The sequence below is a fragment of the Gallinula chloropus genome (genome assembly GCF_964237585.1).
Source record: "Gallinula chloropus genome assembly, chromosome: 31".
NCBI lineage: Eukaryota > Metazoa > Chordata > Aves > Gruiformes > Rallidae > Gallinula > Gallinula chloropus.
In genome coordinates this window covers 2,529,260-2,543,485 of record NC_140116.1, presented here as the reverse complement: position 1 = coordinate 2,543,485, position 14,226 = coordinate 2,529,260, and the positions used below count along the sequence as shown (strand labels likewise).

The 14,226-nt window shown below is 68.4% G+C and overlaps 3 protein-coding genes across 3 annotated transcripts; 1 reads left to right on the top strand and 2 right to left on the bottom strand.

Moving 5' to 3' along the window:
- Positions 1-2,282: 2,282 nt before the first annotated feature.
- On the bottom strand, positions 2,283-5,095 carry RND1 (Rho family GTPase 1). The gene is made up of 5 exons (XM_084277290.1): positions 4,955-5,095; positions 4,790-4,877; positions 3,090-3,199; positions 2,859-2,993; positions 2,283-2,754 (listed from the first exon to the last, which is right to left on the bottom strand). The coding sequence occupies exons 1-5, from the start codon at positions 5,072-5,074 to the stop codon at positions 2,509-2,511; spliced, it is 699 nt and encodes a 232-aa protein (XP_084133416.1). The 5' UTR covers positions 5,075-5,095; the 3' UTR covers positions 2,283-2,508.
- Positions 5,073-8,721, top strand: DRC2 (dynein regulatory complex subunit 2; the record flags this gene model as incomplete). Its single annotated transcript, XM_084277207.1, has 10 exons — positions 5,073-5,278; positions 5,367-5,509; positions 5,661-5,785; positions 5,866-6,033; positions 6,113-6,282; positions 6,404-6,542; positions 6,627-6,824; positions 6,906-7,124; positions 7,204-7,356; positions 8,320-8,721. 10 exons carry the CDS (start codon positions 5,073-5,075, stop codon positions 8,719-8,721), a joined length of 1,923 nt encoding a protein of 640 aa, XP_084133333.1.
- Positions 8,722-8,951: 230 nt separating this feature from the next.
- On the bottom strand, positions 8,952-12,686 carry FKBP11 (FKBP prolyl isomerase 11). Its single transcript, XM_084277134.1, has 6 exons — positions 12,530-12,686; positions 12,052-12,117; positions 9,674-9,761; positions 9,522-9,555; positions 9,294-9,364; positions 8,952-9,183 (listed from the first exon to the last, which is right to left on the bottom strand). Exons 1-6 carry the CDS (start codon positions 12,647-12,649, stop codon positions 8,966-8,968), a joined length of 597 nt encoding a protein of 198 aa, XP_084133260.1. The 5' UTR covers positions 12,650-12,686; the 3' UTR covers positions 8,952-8,965.
- Positions 12,687-14,226: the final 1,540 nt, after the last annotated feature.

Sequence of the window (14,226 nt, the reverse complement as noted above, 5' to 3'; positions counted from 1 at the left end):
CTGCCAGGTATCCGGGGCTCAGAACAGGGCCCGGGGGCAGAGCAGGGCCCAGGGGTGAGTAGGGCCCAGGGAGCAGAGCAGGGTGTGGGGGTCAGAGCAGGGGCCCGGGGGCAGAGCAGGGCCTGGGGGTGAATAGGGCCCAGGGGGCAAAGTAGGGTATGGGGGTCAGAAGGGGGGTGGGGGGCAGAGCAGGGCCCGGGGGTGAGTAGGGCCCAGGAGGCAGAGCAGGGCCCAGGGGCAGAACAGGGCCCGGGGGTGAATAGGGCCCAGGGGGCAAAGTAGGGTATGGGGGTCAGAATGGGGCTGGGGGGCAGAGCAGGGCCCAGGAATGAGTAGGGCCCAGGGGGCAGAGCAGGGTGTGGGGGTCAGAACAGGGCCCAGGGGCAGAGCAGGGCCCAGGGGTGAGTAGAGCACAGGGGGCAGAGCAGGGTGTGGGGGTCAGAACAGGGCCTGGGGGCAGAGCAGGGCCCAGGGGTGAGTAGGGCCCAGGGGACAAAGTAGGGTGTGGGGGTCAGAACAGGGCTGGGGGGCAGAGCAGGGCCCAGGGGTGAGTAGGGCCTGAGCGGCAGAGCAGGGTGTGGGGGTCAGAACAGGGCCCAGGGGCAGAGCAGGGCCCAGGGGTGAGTAGGGCCTGAGGGGCAGAGCAGGGTGTGGGGGTCAGAACAGGGCTGAGGGGCAAAGCAGGGTCCCGGGGGGTGGGGGGGGGTGTGTGTGATTAGGGCCCCGGGGGGCTGAGCAGGGCCCTGGGTGTGACTGAGGCCCGGGGGGAAGAGCAGGGTCCCGGGGTGAGTAGGGCCCGGGGGGCAGAGCAGGGCTGGGGGGCAGAGCAGGGGCACAGGGGGGAGTGTGATTAGGGCCCAGGGAGCAGAGCAGGGTCCCAGGGGTGAGTAGGGCCTGGGGGGCAAAGCAGAGCCACAGAGGGCTGAGCAGGGCCCTGGGGGTGACTGAGGCCCGGGGGGCAGAGCAGGGCCGGAGGGTAGAGCAGGGCCCAGGAGTGAGTAGGGCCTGGGGGGCAAAGCAGGGCCGGGGTCAGAGCAGGGCCAGGGGGCAGAGCAGAGCCCAGGGGGCAGAGCAGGGCCACGGGGGTGAGTAGGGCCCAGGGGGCTGAGCAGAGCCCCGGGGGTGACTGAGGCCCGGGGGGCAGAGCAGGGCCGAGGTCAGAGCAGGGCCACAGGGGGCTGAGCAGAGCCCCGGGGGTGACTGAGGCCCAGGGGGCAGAGCAGGGCCGAGGGCAGAGCAGGGCCCGGGGGGGCAGAGCAAGGCCCCGGGGGTTAGTAGCGCCCCGGGGGGGGGCCGTAAAGGACTGGAAAGGGCCGAGGGACCGGGGCAGTGGTGCTGGGGATGGCGCAGAGACGGAGGACGGGCCGGGGGGGTGTCCCGGGAGCGCTCGGGGAGGGGGGCAGGGCCCAGAGACACCCGCCAGGGAAGGAGGGAGCGGGGAGGCCCGGGAGCCCCGGGGACCCAGCCGCCGCCCCCGCTGCGCGGCGCGGCACCACGGCCCTTCCCCCCGTGTCCCCCTCACAGCCTTCCCGGTCCCTCCCCCCGGCAGAAGAGCCCCGGGGGCCGCACTCACCGTCGCTGCCGCCCGCCGGGCCAGGCCAGGCCAGGCCTCAGCGCCGCCCCGCAGCCGCCGCCATGGCTGCCGGGAAGGCGCGCGGGGGATGCTGGGAAAGCGAGTCCGGCGAGCGCCGGGGCTACAGCACTTCTCCCTCCCCCCCCCTCCAATATCCCTCCGCCGCGGAACCTTCCGCCACAACACCCCCCCCATCCAGCCCCGGGACGCCCCCATTAACCCCCCCCCGGGGGAAGAGGGAGGGAGGGAAGCCCCTAAACAGCACCAGGGCTGCCCCCACCCCCCGGGGACTCCCCCCTCCCCCTCAGGTGACGGCACCGTGACGCAAGAGGGACCCCCCCACCCCCCATCATCATCCCCCCCCCCCCAAAAGGCTGCGGGAAGCAGGGGCGGCACGCGGACAGGTGCTGGATATCCCATAATAAATAAGCTTTTTAATAACACTGACCATGGAACAGACACACACACCCCACACCCCCCCCAGACAGTCCGTAAAACAGCCCCCCCCTCACCCCCCCCACTACCCCCCCCCCACTGGGGTCCCCAGGGCCAAGCAGCAGATGAGGGATGGGGCAGCACTGGGGGAACAGGATGAGCCCATGGATGAGCCCTCGCCTGGGCTGCGGGGTTGGGAAGCAGCTATCAAGCATCCCCCCCCCACCACCACCCCCTGTGCTTCCCCCACACCCCCCCACCCCAGTAGCTCCACAGGGGCTGCCCCCCAGGCTGGGGGCTGGCAGGGGAAGCTGTGTGATGGGAGGGCAGCAGGCACCCCCCCCCCCTCCTCCTCCTCCTCCTCCTTGGAGGGGGCTCCACAGCCCTGTCCTACCCACCCCCCACCCCCTATCCTGGGGATTCGGGGGGGGTGGGGCTTGGGGGGGGGGGGGCTTTGGGGGTGGGGGGTATTGATGACACCCCCCCACCTCCCCCCCTTTTCACATGACAGAGCAGCTTTTTGCTTTTTCCTTCTTGAAGGCAGAGGAGATGAGCTCAGAGCGGCTGGGCAGGTGCAGGAGTCTCTTGGAGAGGCTGCGGGGGGGGCTCCTGGGGGGCTGCAGGGGGTTTTTGCTGAGGCAGATGCCGGACACGGTCCGGAAGATGCTGTGGACGCTCTTCTCTGAGGTGAAGGCTGAACACTCCAGGTAGCTCTCTGCTCCCAGCTGCCTGGCTGCTGCACAGCCCTAAAACCCCAACACCGTGAGGGGCTCGGCGTAGCACCCCAACCCCTCCTCCACACACACACACACATACACCCCCCAGACCCCTTCTGTGAGCCCCCCCCGACCTGCTCATAGGAGATGGGTGCCTGCTTCTGGTGGGAGAGCTCCATCAGGGTGCTTAGGTCTGTCCGTAGGTCTGTCTTGCAGCCGATAAGCAACACCCGGGTGTTGGGGCAATAGTCCAGGATCTCAGTCTTCCACTGGGGATAAGGGGGGGGTAGAGAGCCACTGTCAATAAGAAGAGACCCCAAACCTTCCCTGTCTGCCCCAGAGGGGCTTCTTTCACCCCTCCAAACCTTCTTGGATGCGCTGTCCAGGGTCTCAGGGCGGCTGATGTCAAAGCAGAGCAGGACGGCATCCGAGTCGCTGTAGCAGAGGGGACGCACGTTGTCGTAGTAGGGTGAGCCTGGGAGAAAAAGGGGGTGTCACTGCACAGTTTCCCCCCCCCACCACCCTTCAAGGGACTCAGCAGCCCAGGCAGGAGGTGCTTGTGAAAGGGCAACAGCCCCCCCAACCCCCAACCCCAACCTGATTTTGGGGGCACACAGCTTTAGACACACCCCCCCCCACTAAATAAATCACCTCTGGTCATGTTGACATCCCCACCGCCCCTAATTGGGTGGGGGGGGAGCAGATCCAGGGTGCTTATGTAACAGCTGCTCCCCACATCCCCCCCCCCCAGTAATCTGGGGTGTTGGGGGGCAGCTGGGATGCAGGGGAGGGTTTGGGGGGGGCTGCCACCCCCACAGGGTCCTCAGGGAGCTGGGGCCACCAGCACAGCACTGATGACTGCATGGGGAGGCTGGGGGGGGGATGAGGACAGTGGGGTGCCCCTCCGGGGTGAGGGGGGAAGCCCAGGGTGCCCTCCTAATGCCGCCCCCGACCCCGAAGGGCCTCGGAAGGGTTTGGCAGCCCAGACGCTCCGTGCACAGAATAGCAAAGAGGCTGCGCCAGCGCATCGCCATAGCAACGCAGGGACCGCGGGTGACGGGGACCCCCCCCTTCCAAAGCGGGGGACACTGCAGTGCCAGGGCAGGGCTGCCCCGGGGCCTCTCTTCCTCCCCCACCCCCCAACCTCAAACCTCAACCCTCACAGGGGGACCCCAGGGAGGAGTGGTACCCAGATGCTCCATCACACACATACATCCCTCCCCCCCCCCCCCCAACCACAGGCAGCCCTGCAGGGAGGGCAATGGGATCCCAGCACCCCAGACCCTATTTTGGGGGTCTCCCAGCGGTGCGGGGGCCCCCCCCAAGAAAGGGGTGAGGCCCACATCCCCCCCAGCCTGTGCCCTCCTCCCCCAGGGATTCCCTGGCAGCCAAGCAGCCCAGTGCCCCCCAGCGTAAGGGAATCAGCCCCCCGAGTGGCCCCACCGCAGCCACCCCCACCGCAGGGACCCCAACACACCCCACTGTGGGGACCCCCCACTGCCCCCCCCCCACCCAGGGACCCCCAAACCTCCACCCCCAGCAGCCCCCCAGCCCCCAAACTATCACACCCCACCGCCCCCCCCCCCCCCCCAGGGACCCCCAAACCTCCACCCCCAGCAGCCCCCCAGCCCCCAAACTATCACACCCCACTGCCCCCCCCCCCACCCAGGGACCCCCAAACCTCCACCCCCAGCAGCCCCCCAGCCCCCAAACTATCACACCCCACTACCCCCCCACCCACCCAGGGACCCCCAAACCTCCACCCCAGCAGCCCCCCAGCCCCCAAACTATCTTCTCCCAGCAAATACCACCCCCCATCCACCGGGCCAGGGCTGCCACCGCCATCCCGTTACCGAGAGGAGCCCCCCGCATCCCCCGTTACCGGCGGGAGTCCCCCCATCCCCCGTTACCGGCGGGAGCCCCCCCCATCCCCCGTTACCGGCGGGAGCCCCCCCCATCCCCCGTTACCGAGGGGTGCCCCCCCCATCCCCCGTTACCGAGGGGTGCCCCCCCCATCCCCCGTTACCGACGGGAGCCCCCCCATCCCCCATCACCCTCCCGGTACCGGAGGTGTCCCAGAGGCTCAGCTCCACCCGCTGCTCCTCGCTGGCCAGACACGCCGTGTAGTTCTCAAACACCGTGGGCACGTAGGTCTGTAACGGCACCGAGAGCGTCAGCGCCCGGTGCCCGGTTGCCGGTGCCCGGTGCTCAGCCCCGGTTGCCGGCTCACCTCGGGGTAGCAGTCCTTCGCCAGCACCTGCAGCATGGCCGTCTTGCCGCACTGCACGTCGCCCACCAGCACCAGCTTGCAGCGGGCCGGGGCGGCCGGGACCGGCCTCCGCTCCCGCATGGCCACGGCGCAGAGCGCGGCCGCCGGCCCCGCGCCCGGCCGCCGCAGCGCCCTTATATATACCCCCCGCCGCCGACTAGCCCCGCCCACAACAGCGCTGGCCCGCCAATCGCCGCGCCGGCCGGAAGCACAACAACCAATCGCGGCGAAGCGTGGGGACCGCTGGAACCCGCCCTCTCGAGGGTACGAGGCTGCTCCTCCAGGGTAAGGGGGGAGCCCGGCCGGCCGCGGCCGGAAGCGGCGCCTCGCTCCCGCCTTCAAACCGGAAGTGGCGGTTGCTAGGGAACGGGAGACGCCGGCCGCTGGAGCGGGATTACCGGAGGGCCGCGGCCGGTACCGGGCTGGGGGAACGGGGCGGGGGGGGACGGGGACACGACGCCTTCCCGGTGCAGGGGGAGGCGCTGGGGCGCTGGGTAGGGGGCTGGCTCCGGAGGGGTGCGGGAGCGATGGGGCTTGGGGGGACCCCGAAGCGGAGAGGGCCTGGGGGAGGGGGGGAGGCGCCGGGGGCGGGCAGGGGAACGGGGCCGGGGCCGGGACCCCCGGTGTCCCCCGCCGCGCCCGTCACACCCGTGTGTGTGCCCCTTAGCCGCCATGCCGGCGAAACGCCGCAGCCTGGGGGCAGCAGCCCCCGCTGCGGGGGAGGACGGGCTTCTGCCGGCCGAGGAGGAGGCGGCCGAGCCCAAGCGGGAGCTGCTCACCCTGTTCCTGAAGGTGCGTGAGGGGGGGGTGCGGGGTCCCACACGCTGCCCAGCCCTGGACCCCCTCCCCACCGCTCAGAACCCCCTCTGCAGGACAAGCTGGCCAAGGAGGAGCGTGACAGCGCCTTGAACCTCCACAAGCTGAGCACGCAGTGGCGGGCGGTGCTGCGGGAAACCAAGGCCAAGGAGCTCCACAAGGACATCACCATCCTCAGCCAGACCTTTGCGCGGGTGATGGACTGCAAGGACAGCGTCATCGAGGTGAGCAGCGGGGCTGGAAGGGGGTGTGGGGGGGTGGGAGAGGTGCTGGGACTCCCCCTCTACCCGTGACCCCCCTCAGTCCCTGGCCATGGACCTGGAGGAGGCAGAGGAGCAGCACGCCCAGGCCCTGCGCAGCCACCTGCACAACATCGACCGCCTGCTGCAGCTGCAGAGCAGCCGCCTGGCCTGCCTGGAGGAGGGGTACAGCACCCAGCTGGACGCCCTCAAGAAGGAATTTGAGGCTGAGAGGTACTGAGAGAGGGGGGACAGCACCCACTGGCTATCCTGACCTGGTGCTGAGCCTTCTCCCAGCCCACTCAGGGTGGCCACAGCTGCCCACGAGCAGCTCCAGCATGCTTTCTTTCCCCAGGAGGACCATCCTTGAGCAGCATGAGCAGGAAAGCTGCTACCTGCAGGACATGGAGCTGGCTGCAGAGCAGGATCACATCAGGAGTGACCACGAGGCCATGCTGAATTTCCAGAGCACCAGGGATGACATGAAGAACAAGGCAGGGGGAAGAAGCGGCGGAGGGGCCTTTTAGGTGAGGTTTGGGAGGTGGTGGGGTCACCCACACCCCTGTCTGTCCCCCCAGAGCTTGCAGGAGCAGCAGTACAGCCGCATGCAGCTGGGCAGGAAGGTGGAGGAGCTCTGGGAGCAGTTCCAGCAGGCCATGCAGAGCTACACAGAAGCCACCGAGCACCAGAAGGTCACTTTCCAGGCGCTGAAGCAGAAGGACAAGAAGAACTCCAGGGAGATAGAGATGCAGGCAAAGAAGCTTCAAAAGCTCCAGGTGGCAGCAGGGCACGGGGGTGGCGACCCCCAGGAGTGGTGACACCCCCATCCTGATGCTCTACATTTCACCTGTCCCCAGGATTTGGTGACAACCACCAAGGGCCAGCTGACAACTCACCTCAGGGAGAGCAGGGAGCAGAAGCGCTGCGCCCGGGAGGAGAAGGACAAGGTCCTCAGGCAGCTCCAGGAGCTGAAGAGCCAGCTGAACCAGGCTGGGGTGAAGGCCCACGGTGACCTGGCTGGGCTCACCGTGCAGAGTGGTGCTGCCCTGAAGGTGCTCACACGAGTGGTGAAGAAGGTGAGGCTGTGGGCAGCAGGAGCACCCAGGGGAGGGTGTCACTGTCCCCCCCCTCCTGCCCTCACTCGTGCTCCCCCAGGCCCAGCGTATCCTGCGGCTGGCTGAGATGTGCCGTGGGCTGGAGACGGAGGAGGAGAAGGTGCTGCCCTTCTACTCTTCCTCACTAGGGGAGGAAGAGCAGCGAGAGAGCCAGAGAGTCCTTGAGGAGGTGCCCACCGAGCCCCTGGCCCAGGTGAGGTGGCAGCGCTGGGGTCCCAGGTGCTGCTGGGGGGGGGGGGGGGCATGTGGGATGGGATCCATCCTGTGGGATGGGATCCATCCTTGGGGATGGGATCCATCCTTGGGAATGGGATTCCATCCTTGGGGATGGGATTCCATCCTGTGGGATGGGATCCATCCTTGGGAATGGGATCCATCCTTGGGGATGGGATTCCATCCTTGGGGATGGGATCCATCCTTGGGAATGGGATTCCATCCTTGGGGATGGGATTCCATCCTGTGGGATGGGATCCATCCTTGGGAATGGGATCCCATCCTTGGGAATGGGATCCATCCTGTGGGATGGGCTCCATCCTTGGGGATGGGATCCCATCCTTGGGGATGGGATCCATCCTGTGGGATGGGATCCATCCTTGGGGATGGGATTCCATCCTTGGGGATGGGATCCATCCTGTGGGATGGGATCCATCCTGTGGGATGGGATTCCATCCTTGGGAATGGGATCCATCCTGTGGGATGGGATTCCATCCTTGGGAATGGGATTCCATCCTTGGGGATGGGATCCATCCTGTGGGATGGGATCCATCCTTGGGGATGGGATCCATCCTGTGGGATGGGATTCCATCCTTGGGAATGGGATCCATCCTGTGGGATGGGATTCCATCCTTGGGGATGGGATCCATCCTGTGGGATGGGATCCATCCTGTGGGATGGGATTCCATCCTTGGGGATGGGATCCATCCTGTGGGATGGGATCCATCCTTGGGGATGGGATTCCATCCTTGGGAATGGGTTTCCATCCTGTGGGATGGGATCCATCCTTGGGGATGGGATCCATCCTTGGGAATGGGATTCCATCCTTGGGGATGGGATCCATCCTGTGGGATGGGATCCATCCTTGGGAATGGGATCCCATCCTTGGGGATGGGATCCATCCTTGGGGATGGCCCTGCCCTCCTCCCCACCTCTCACCCAGGCCATGTGGGACTCGGTGGGGCTGGAGCGTTTCTGGCAGCGGTTCAGCAAGGCGAAGCTGGAGGAGAAGGCGCTGGAGCAGGAGCAGGAGGCCCTGAGCCAGAGGAACCAACAGCTGAGGGAGCTGCTCAGGCAGTACCTGGAGGGGATCTCCATCAGCTGGAAGGAGCTCAAAGATCCCAACCTACTCCTCGTGGTGGAGCACAAGAGCTGCATCCCCAGGGAGCTGCCTGGTGTCAGGGGGACGCTGTGCACCAGGTCAGCAGGGAGCCACACACCCCAGCAGCCTCCTGGCACCTATCCCCTGCTCCATCAGCACCAGTTGAGAGTCCCCCTGCAGACTGGGGTGCCCAGCCCAGCTCAGGGGCACCACAGAGACCACGTGCACCCAGACACACTGTAAAAGAGTCAAACTGCTCCAAAACCTGCTTTGGGGGCTTCTTTCTGATCAGGAGGGGGGGTGTGGAGGGGGTCTGTCACCTCCCTCATCAGCTCCTCAGCCCCCACACCACATCACACCACAGGAGTTTGGGGGATGGTGGGGGGGGGGTGCAGCCCTATCCTGCTGCTGTTTCCCCACCACCAGCACAGCTCCCAGAGCTGGCCAGAGAAGCCACAGATGAAGCCACCACGCCAAAGGGAAGGCTTTATTTCTTTTTGGCTTTGTTTTTCTTCTCCTCCTTCAGCTTCTTCTTGGAGAGCTTGGGGCTGCTGGCCTTACGGTAGAGGTGGTACCCAATGAGCCCCAGCAGTGCTGGCACCAGCCCCAGGCACAGCAGAGGCAGCACCTCATTCACCACCTTCTGCCAGTAACTGGCCCGGGACAGACTGACCAGTTCCACCTCGAACCGCAGCACAGCATCACCTGAAATTGGGGAGGGGGAAAGGGGGGTGTAGGGGGGGAAAAGAGCCTGAGTGGCAGCTCTGGGGTACCCCACAGGGATCCACAGGACTCCCCCCAAGGGCTGTGCTCACCTGGGATGGTGGGAGGGGAGCCCCTCTTGCCATAAGCCAGGTGAGGGGGGATGATGGCTCTGCGCTTCTCCCTGCCAGCAGGAGAGACCAGTGGTGCCTCTGCCCCACGGGGCTGGGCCCACAGCAAACTGCACTGGGGCCACTGGAGGAGGAGGAGGAGTAGGAGGAGGGGGAAGGGGTCAATGCCCACCCCCCCACCCCCACCCCCAGCCCCACTGCTCTGCTTACCCCACACACATGTCCAACAGGCTCTGCTCCAGGCCTGTGAAGAGAGGGGAGGGGAGAGGGGTGAGTAGTGCTGGGAGCCTCCCCCACCCTGCTAACCCCCACCCCCAGCCCCAAAAACTGACCCCCCACCCCCAGCCCCCTCCCTCACTCACCAGGGATGACCTGGCGCTTGCCCAGCTCCACCTGGAGCGGGTCCCGGCTCAGGGAGCTGTCGATGATCCGCCCATCCTCCAGACTGCCCTGCACAGACACCGGCACCCAAGGCTGTCCCATGAGGGTCCCAGGGCTGTCCCACCCCCATTCTGGAGCTGGTCCCCAGTGCCGGTCCCAATACCAGCCCCAAAGCCACCCCCCGCCCCCCGCCAACCCCAAAGCCACCCCCCCAGCCCCCCGCCAACCCCAAAGCCACCCCCAGCCCCCCGCCAACCCCAAAGCCACCCCCCAAGCCCCCTGCCAACCCCAAAGCCACCGCCAGCCCCCTGCCAACCCCAAAGCCACCACCAGCCCCCTGCCAACCCCAAAGCCACTCCCAGTCCCCTGCTAACCCCAAAGCCACCCCCCACCAACCCCAAAGGCACCCCCAGCCCCCTGCCAACCCCAAAGCCACCCCCAGCCCCCCGCTAACCCCAAAGCCACCCCCAGCCCCCCGCCAACCCCAAAGCCACCCCCAGCCCCCCGCCAACCCCAAAGCCATCCCCAGTCCCCCTCCCAACCCCAAAGCCACCCCCAGCCCCCCGCCAACCCCAAAGCCACCCCCAGCCCCGTGCTAACCCCAAAGCCACCCCCAGCCCCCTGCCAACCCCAAAGCCACCGCCAGCCCCCTGCCAACCCCAAAATCACCCCCAGTCCCCTGCTAACCCCAAAGCCACCCCCCACCAACCCCCAAGCCACCATCAGCCCCCTGCTAACCCCAAAGCCACCCCCGGCCCCCTGCCAACCCCAAAGCCACCCCCCACCAACCCCAAAGGCACCCCCAGCCCCCTGCTAACCCCAAAGCCACCCCCCGCCAACCCCAAAGCCACCCCCAGCCCCCCACCAACCCCAAAGCCACCCCCAGTCCCCCGCCAACCCCAAAGCCAACCCCAGCCCCCTGCCAACCCCAAAGCAACCCCCAGCCCCCTGCCAACCCCAAAGCCACCCCCAGTCCCCTGCTAACCCCAAAGCCACCCCCCACCAACCCCAAAGCCACCCCCAGCCCCCTGCTAACCCCAAAGACACCCCCAGTCCCCTGCTAACCCCAAAGCCACCCCCCCAGCCCCCTGCCAACCCCAAAGCCACCCCCAGTCCCCTGCTAACCCCAAAGCCATCCCCCCAGCCCCCTGCCAACCCCAAAGCCACCCCCAGTCCCCTGCTAACCCCAAAGCCACCCCCCACCAACCCCAAAGGCACCCCCAGCCCCCTGCTAACCCCAAAGACACCCCCAGTCCCCTGCTAACCCCAAAGCCACCCCCCCAGCCCCCTGCCAACCCCAAAGCCACCCCCAGCCCCCTGCTAACCCCAAAGCCACCCCCAGCCCCCTGCTAACCCCAAAGCCACCCCCCCCAGCCCCCTGCCAACCCCAAAGCCACCCCCAGCCCCCTGCTAACCCCAAAGCCACCCCCCCAGCCCCCTGCCAACCCCAAAGCCATCCCCAGCCCCCTGCCAACCCCAAAGCCACCCCCCACCAACCCCAAAGGCACCCCCAGCCCCCTGCTAACCCCAAAGCCACCCCCCGCCAACCCCAAAGCCACCCCCAGCCCCCCACCAACCCCAAAGCCACCCCCAGTCCCCCGCCAACCCCAAAGCCACTCCCAGCCCCCCACCAACCCCAAAGCCACCCCCAGTCCCCCGCTAACCCCAAAGCCACTCCCAGCCCCCCGCCAACCCCAAAGCCACCCCCAGCCCCCTACTAACCCCAAAGCCACCCCCAGCCCCCTGCCAACCCCAAAGCCACCCCTGGGACACCCCACTCTACGCCAGGACCATTCTGGGCCAAACATGCTGGTCCCAGTGCCAGTCCCAGTGCCAAGCCATGCCTGTACTGGGGTCACCCCGATGCACCCCCGGTGCCAGTCCAGGACCCATCCGGGGGATGTCACCCCGATGCACCCCCCGGTGCCAGTCCAGGACCCATCCCGGGGGTGTCACCACGAAGGAACCCCCGGTGCCAGCCCAGGACCCATCCCAGGGGTGTCACCCCGATGCAGCCCCTGGTGCCAGCCCAGGACCCATCCCGGGGATGTCACCCTGTGCCAGCCCAGGGCCCATCCCGGGGGTGTCACCCTGTGCACCCCCCGGTGCCAGTCCAGGACCCATCCCGGGGGTGTCACCCCGATGCACCCCCCGATGCCAGCCCAGGACCCATCCCGGGGGTGTCACCCCGATGCAGCCCCCACCCCCGGCCCCATCCCGGGGGTGTCACCCCGTACAGCCCCCGGTGCCGGCCCCATCCCCGCCCAGGGGCCCCGCCGCCGGTGCCGGAGCCGCGCCCCCCCCCGCCCCGCCCGGGGAGCGCAGTGCTGACGTGTTCCTCCCGCCGGCCGCCCCGCACCGTGTAGTGGATGTGCACCGTGTCCCCCGGCGCCGACAGCTCCGTGCAGTCCTCGGGGGGGGCCACCTGCAACCAGGGGTCTCAAGAAGAGGGGACGGGACCCCCCCTCCCCTCCTCGCCCCGGCCAGGGGGTCCACACACTCCCCCTACCCAAGGGTCCCCCCCCCGACCGCCGTCCGTGAGCCGGACCCCTCGTGCTTCCCCTCCGCAGCCCCGGCCTCCCGCTCCCCCTGCTGCCCCCCCAAGCCCGCAGCCCGGTTCCCCCGGTGCCCCGTGCGCCTTCCGCCCAGGCCGGGCTCCCCGGTGCCCCCCTAACCCCCCTCCCGAGCAGCAGCGCCCGGCAGTGCCCCCCCGCCACCCCCGGGACCGTCGGTCGCCGTTCCCCTCCCCGTCCCAGCTCCGAAGGGGGGGTGGCCGGTGCGCCCCGTTCCTCCGCGCTCCCCCCCCCCGTTCCCCCCACCCCCCGCCCCGGCCTCACCAGCGTCTCCAACCGCAGTCCCCGGGCTCCGCTTTCGGTTTCGCTCTCGGCGGCGCGGACGAGCGGCGGCGGCGGCGGCAGCAGCAGCGCCAAGAGCAGCAGCGCGGCGGGGGGCGGCATGGCCGGGCTGGCGGCGGCGGCGGCGGCGGCAGCACCGGGACCGCCCCGTCCGGCCCGACCCGGCCCCCGGGCTCTCCCCGGGTACCGCCCCCGGCCCCCGCGGCCCCACCCCTGCCCGACCCCAGGATGCTGCACTGGGACGGGAGACGCGCCGTCGGGGCGGCAGGAGGTGCCCCGAAACCCAGCGGGGGGCAAGGTGGGTGGGTGGGTGGGGGGTGTGGGGGGGGTCCCCCGATCTGGACGCCCCCTCGGTGCCCGGGGATGCGCGTCCGTCCGCGCTCCGGTGCTGCTAAAACCGGGCCGGTACCGGGAATGCGTCTCTGCCCGGGGACTGTCCCGTCGCTCCTGGGAGTTGTCGGCCGCCCACGGTCACCCTGGACGGGGGGTCCGGGCGGGGGTCTGGGCGATGGGGGTCGTCCCGGTGATTCGCTGCAGCACCTGTGGTCCCGGCGCCGTCGGGGCTCGGTACCAGCAGGCGGCAGCAAAGCCCGGAGAAACCGGCAGCCGCCCGCGTCCAGCACCGCGTCCAGCACCCATCCAGCATCCTTTCCCGGCACCCCTCCTCCTGGCACCCCAACACCCCTTCCAGCATCCCCGGACGCGTGGGACCAGGAAGCTGAGCCCCTCTCAAGAGAGGAGCTGGACCAGGGGGGACCCCCAAGGCTGGGCTGTCACCCTGTGTGAAACCAAATGCCCCCCAAAACCCCCGTGCCTGGTGGAGGGGGGACACACCAGTCCCTGGGGCAACCCAGTGCCAGGGAACATGGGGAGCAGCCCCGGCTGGGGTGGGTGTGGGGGTGGCACTAACACTCACTGGGGACCCCAGTTCCCTCGCCCCACTGGTGGTGGTGGTGGTGCCAGTACAGGCCCTGGTGCAGCTCCTGGGCGACGGCATCGGCATGTCGGCCCCACCGGTGCACCCCACATACCAGCCCCGGTTGCCGAGAGGTGGGGAAGCCTCAGGGCTGGGGTACTAATGGGATTAGGGCTGTAGGGTCAGTGCTGGGACGGGCCCCCACCAGACAAAGCCACCAGTCCAGCCAGTGGGAACACACCAGTTCCAGCTCCAAGCCCACTGGGGAACCCCAGTCACCCCCACCCCATGCGGGATGGAGCCAGGCAGCTGGCCCTGCACCCTGGTTTGGGGGTCACCAACACAGGGGTGATCCTGGGGACACAGAGCCCCCCCCACCCACACACTCCAAACCACCAACCCAGAGGGGAAACCCAGGCAGGGGACAGGCCACAGATGGGACTCTCAGCCCGTAGCGGGGTGACACCGGGGAGCTGAGCCCCGCTCACGCCCAGCCCAGCGCTGGCGCTGTCCCCACGCCCCGGCTGGGATTAGTGCTAATGGGATTTACCATTTCATCCAATATTCCCCTCAAGATGAGCCTGGGAAGGGGGGCCCTCCCTCAACCCCCCTTCACCACCACCCCCCCCCCCTTTTTGCCCCACTAAGCTCTTTCTAATTAAAACCAGCCCAGGGCTGTCCATCACCATCCCCCCTCTGTGGGACCCCCGTGCTGGGAGGTGTGGGGAGGGGGGGCTGCAGAAGAAGAACTATGGGACAGGGC